The sequence below is a fragment of the Pygoscelis adeliae genome, unplaced genomic scaffold (genome assembly GCF_000699105.1).
Source record: "Pygoscelis adeliae isolate BGI_AS28 unplaced genomic scaffold, ASM69910v1 Scaffold120, whole genome shotgun sequence".
NCBI classification, from domain to species: domain Eukaryota; kingdom Metazoa; phylum Chordata; class Aves; order Sphenisciformes; family Spheniscidae; genus Pygoscelis; species Pygoscelis adeliae.
Window position 1 is genome coordinate 2,588,377 of NW_008824032.1, and position 5,266 is coordinate 2,593,642.

The 5,266-nt window shown below is 44.4% G+C and overlaps 1 protein-coding gene across 1 annotated transcript; it reads right to left on the reverse strand.

Annotated features, from left to right (window-relative positions):
* Positions 1–559: 559 nt before the first annotated feature.
* Positions 560–2,557, reverse strand: FAM46C (family with sequence similarity 46, member C). Its single transcript, XM_009329228.1, has one exon. The coding sequence runs from the start codon at positions 2,531–2,533 to the stop codon at positions 1,361–1,363; it is 1,173 nt and encodes a 390-aa protein (XP_009327503.1). The 5' UTR covers positions 2,534–2,557; the 3' UTR covers positions 560–1,360.
* Between the last annotated feature and the right edge of the window lie 2,709 nt (positions 2,558–5,266).

Sequence of the window (5,266 nt, forward strand, 5' to 3'; positions counted from 1 at the left end):
TTCAGCACATATTCTTTAGGAAGGTCAGCCTCCAAGGAATACTCTTCCAGAGGCTATTCTGAAAACAGGGACAGACTTTCAACACATATAGCTTCTGTGGAGAGCTCTGCTTAGGGTTTACATACCTCTTCAAGTGAGAGTTAAGACCAGTAAAGAGGAAAAATGTTACTCTAACCACTCAAAATACCATCTCATACAGTGACCAGGTGACAGTGATAAACAAGGAAGCTCAACCCTTAAGTTGTGACAGAAAGACAAGCCTTCAGGACCTGCCTGAAGTTGTACAAGAAATTCATTTTAGGAGGCACTTTAGGAATTTATACTGTGGCAGGAGTGCACATCACCCTGCAACTTGCAGTGGTTTGGGTTTATTCAGTTGGGGTTTTTTTGCTTGCTGTGGACCTGTGAGGAAGAAAGTTGGGCCAAACCTTGGTGTAAGAGCTGCACTACTTTCCAACTGTGCCAAAAATTGTTTTGAAAGATGCAGTCAGGAAGGCTTTATCTTGAGCCTGGACTCAACAGTATTTTTCCATCCTAACTATTCAAACTGTGGTTCCAATTCTATTTAAGGCTTCAATTCCTTATTTAAAGGACTTTTCACATGACCAAGTTTTAGATCGTGTTTTGGTGCATGTTTAGAGATGCCACCTTCTAAATGTTCGTACTCAAGAAAAATTTAGCCAGCTTATGCTTTAGAGATAGACTTACTAATCCATCTTCAACTTCCAAGAAATTAATCTTGAACTTGAGGCAGGACCATATATCCCTAGGTACTACAGGAAACGATATTTAGGCCCTCTACAAGACAGACAGTATCCATACAGTTACCAGTTCTACACAGCCAGAAAGCAGAAGCAGCCCAAGCATGACACGAGCCCACTCTTGCACAATTAATTCATTAGAAAGTTGGCCAGAACTTGAACTGAGGAAGTATAGAGTAATGAGGTTAGGCAATAGAAAGTAGAGTTTTGCTGCTGTTCCAGGGGTGGCTTCTGCTCAAGACATTTTACAGTCTTTCCTCGATTAACTAACCCAGTTTACCAAATACTCCACTTAGTTCTGGAAATGGCTATTAATGTGTGATCTAGTACAGAGTTTTGTAACTACTCTAACATTTAGCTGCTGGTTCTCTTCTCCAAACGAAGAGGTAATAAGGCTTCTTGGCATTTGTAGAGACATACTAAAAGGTTCATAGCAGGTCACCTGGTTGCATACTCCTACTGCACAGCAGGAAATGGACAGTCCAATGCAGTCATGTTTCCATTAGAAAACCTCCAACTGACAGTTATTACTTGTCTATATATACACTCAGCATCTTGGCCTTCAGTAGCCTCCACTCAAGAACACGCAAGTGAAACAATCAATTGCAAGGCAACCAAGTGGGGTAGGACTGGCTGTACGGCACAGGAGCATTTGCAAGATAGTAGTTGCTGAAGTTTACATCACTAACATAAGGTGCTGGCTGGTAGTAACAGGTAACATTAGTGGCATTAGGGATGATGTTTTGTTCTGCCAGTACTTTGAGTGCTAGCAGAGAAATCAAGTTGAGAGTCTGCCTTCGCTCATGTCCCATGAGACAGACTGTGCTCTCATTCACCACCCTGCGCAGAATCATGAGGTAGTCATATTTGCTCCTCTCTTCTTTGGAGAAGTGGTTCTGGAGGTAGGTCTCTAGTTTGCGCTGCTGATCCAGGATGTCTGGGAAGTCTATGAAGAATCGGGAGCACATGTAGCGCTCTAGTGTTTTGATCTCATCCTTATCCATGGGCCTGAAGTCTCGTACTAAGAGGTTACTGTACTTCAGAAGCCCACCACCTCGGATCTCTTCAGGATTTTTGGTAGCTATCAGCTTGTTCTGGAGGTGATCAAAAGCTGCTTCAAAGTCTCCATACATGCTCTCCCCAATCACAGTTGGATGGAAATGCTCTGACATGGGGGCTTCCGAGTAGTCATAGTAAAAGAGCAGGGAGTCCAGTATGATTTGGAAGGAGTCCACACTGAACTCAAACTGTCGTCGTATACAGTCTACAAACTTCAGCTCCACATTCCTGCCATGTTTATTGGAAAGGGATATCAAACTCCAACGGTCAGACTCTGTGTACACTTTGACTAGCTTTTGGATGTAGGCTTCCTTCAGTGTTACTGGACTGATTTTTAACTTGCTTACTCCTTCTGGCAAGAAATTCAAGAGGGATCGCAACACCACATCTCGAACTAACTGAAACTCTGCCTCACTTGGAAGAGAAACTTGAAAAATGAGATCCAGGTCTTTGCATCCCAGACCATTATCCTTGACCAGGACATGACCAGCTGCAGAGCCATTCAGACGGACATCATGTACCACAATGCCTGCTTCACTCAGCCTACTCCGAACAGTCTGAACAATGTCCTTCAGAGTTATCTTCAGCGTCGGGAAGTTACCTCGTCCATGGATGGGAACCACCTCTGTAAGAACCTCATGCAGACGGCTGACCTGCTCCCAGTTCAGTACACTGCATGACATGCAGTCTGTGTTACTTCCTTTGCCTGCCATCTTAAGGTTTTTCTTTTCCAAAGAAACTGTAGGGAGGTGGAATATAAAAAAAAAGAGACAAGTCAAACTTTCTGTTTACGCTTCCTAGATATATCCTATGCTCTGCTTTTCTGTCTACACACAGACACAAACTAGAAAGAAGTAATTCTATGTACTAATGATTATCAGCAAGCCTTTCACCTGAAACGGTACACAGCTTCTCTGTTGGTGCAAGCAAAAAAAAATTAGTTGTCATTGTCCTTTTTTTGGTGAGGTGGAGTTAAGTACTTCAAAGCCATTTGTGTCAAAGGGAAATCATCCACGAAGATGACACACAAGCTTTGCCTAAGTTTAAGCTCATCCGCAGCACCAGCTGAAGCCAGATGAGCCGTAAGTGCAAAGCACTTCTGAAAGTTAGGCTTTGAACTTGTTTCATTATACATAAAGCTCAAACTGCTCTCTCCAACTAACACAACAGTGGAAGACACTCAGGTGTTAGTTTCAGGGCTTAGACATCCAGTCCACTGAAAGCACTTTAATTATGCCAGAGATAGAAGATTTCTTCCTTTTCATAGAAGTTTTTCCTTTCTCAATCATCCAGCATCTACCACTCATGGGATAAAGGTCAAGTACACCTTGCTCCTGCAAAAAGCTACAGCACTTCAGCATCCTGGACAGAATTTCAGCTGCAAAGTGAGATAACTATTCAATTTACACTCCAGTCTTTGTAAGCAACTCTTTACCCTTCTTCAGATACACTGCATAATCAAACTACCTTTTTGGAAATATTCATACTTGCCCCAACCTTTTGCTCATTTGTAGAGGGCAAACAAGCCTGTAAGAACTGGCATGTGTTCAGATGATGTGTAACATGTTAGTGTTACTCTTTAACACTAAGGACTGGAGAACCTCACTGCCCAGATTTGGTCACAGCCTCATCTGAACTTTTGCACTTTAAGGCATCTTGTCACAGTTGACCAGATCATTCCCTTGTGCTTAAGTGGCTTGTGTTTTGAAGTATGTAGATACTTACATATGTTCTACAGTCATGCAACTCCAACTGGTATTAATACACTTTTCTCTTTTTAAGTGTTCCAGGTTTCTATTGTGGCCAGGTGCTTCCTGACAGCTACCATCTAATTGAGGCCTCACCTTCTTCTGCCCCAAGTACTTGTGAAGGCTGCAGCTGCCAAGGTCAGACTAGTCAGACTTAAAGTAGTTAACTCTTGCCTACCAGGAATTGTTTAAAACCCAACCATATAGTTTCCTAACATGCATCAACATAGTGCATGGAACACTTTTTAAGCAAGATTCAAAGAGCAGCTATTGTCCTCTTCCAGCTTTTAATTTTTTAACAGCTCATTTGACCTGTCACCTCCCCTACAGGACAGAGTCAAATCCTAGATAAAATATACAGTCAAGTAAGAATGCTCCTGGGGAATCAATTTCTGCCCTTGAGCATGAGCTGCTGCGGGTCATATCAGCTCCAGCAGGCATGAAACAAACCTGTGATTCATAAGATGATTAGTCCAGGACAAATCAAGGGGTTCTTCAAACTTAATCCTTAAGGCTGCAATGCAGCATAAACCCAGAGGCATCAAGCTGGCCAGCAGCTGCCCTCAGGCACTTCAAACACATACAAGTACATTTTCATCTTAAACCCACTATATTTTCACTAAACCCTAGATCACTAAAGAGCACAAGAGTCTTCCATAACTTCTAGCTTAAGCTGCAAGTTCTTTCAGCTACTATCCCTGAAAGCATTCCCTCTCCTCCTTCCCATTTGTAGCCTTCTCAGCAGCTAAGACAACACATGCAGCCCACCCAGTGACCAGAAAGGAGTCAGAGCAGCGCTTCCCACCCCACACACTTGGTTCTGCTTGGTGATCCTCACCTAGGAGGATAATGCGTGTTGCTGTTGAGGTGGCAGATGAAGTATCTCATTTCCAGTTCAGTGGAGAGTTTAATACTCAGGCTGTCAACCTATGAAGCCTCCCACCCTCAAATCACTCACGTTTGCCTACTCTGCAAGATTTATGCTAGTGACAACAGGATCTCGGTGACTGTAATGTACTTGGGACACTAGCAGTTCACATGCTTCTTGTTTCACCACCAATGTTTTCCATCACAAGAAGATGTGATACCTGAAGATGCTCATTTGCTGGGAAAAAAACAGCTCTGAAGCAGCGATAGGCACTACCTATTTTTAACACCAAGAGTAAAGAGTACTGTAGCTTCACTTGGATGCAAATCTCAAATCAGAGGCAGAAGGAGCGAGGACAACGTGCCTTCACCTTTGCCCTGATGAAGTGCACTACCCTGCAGCAGGAGATTTCCCTATTAAGACATATAATTTGACACAACACCTAGAAAAAATTTAGACAACCGCACCTGCAGCAAGCGGTACCCCTGTGACAGACACTACAGCGTTACGAGCCCCCTTCACACCCGAGCGGCACTGCAGGCGGGAAGGTTCAGCTTACTTCACAAGAAGCGCTGAGCGCGCTTCGCTGCACCGTGAGGGGCAACGCACAGGGCGCACCGCAGGCTCAACCTCCGCGCACGCCGGACCCGCACTCACCTGGGGCACGCGGAACTTGCCGTTAAGCCGTTTTAAATAATAACAACAATTTAAAAAGCGTTACCAGGCGCTTGCCACGAGGAGATTCCTCATGTAAGTGACCCCGCCCGCCGCGCCGGCTTTTCCCCGGAGCGGAGCCGGGAGCCGAGACCCGAGCCTCTCCTCCTCCCCCC

What these genes read in the sequence shown, in the direction of transcription:
- FAM46C (XM_009329228.1), bottom strand. Translation starts at nt 2,533, where the DNA reads ATGGCAGGCAAAGGAAGTAACACAGACTGCATGTCATGCAGTGTACTG.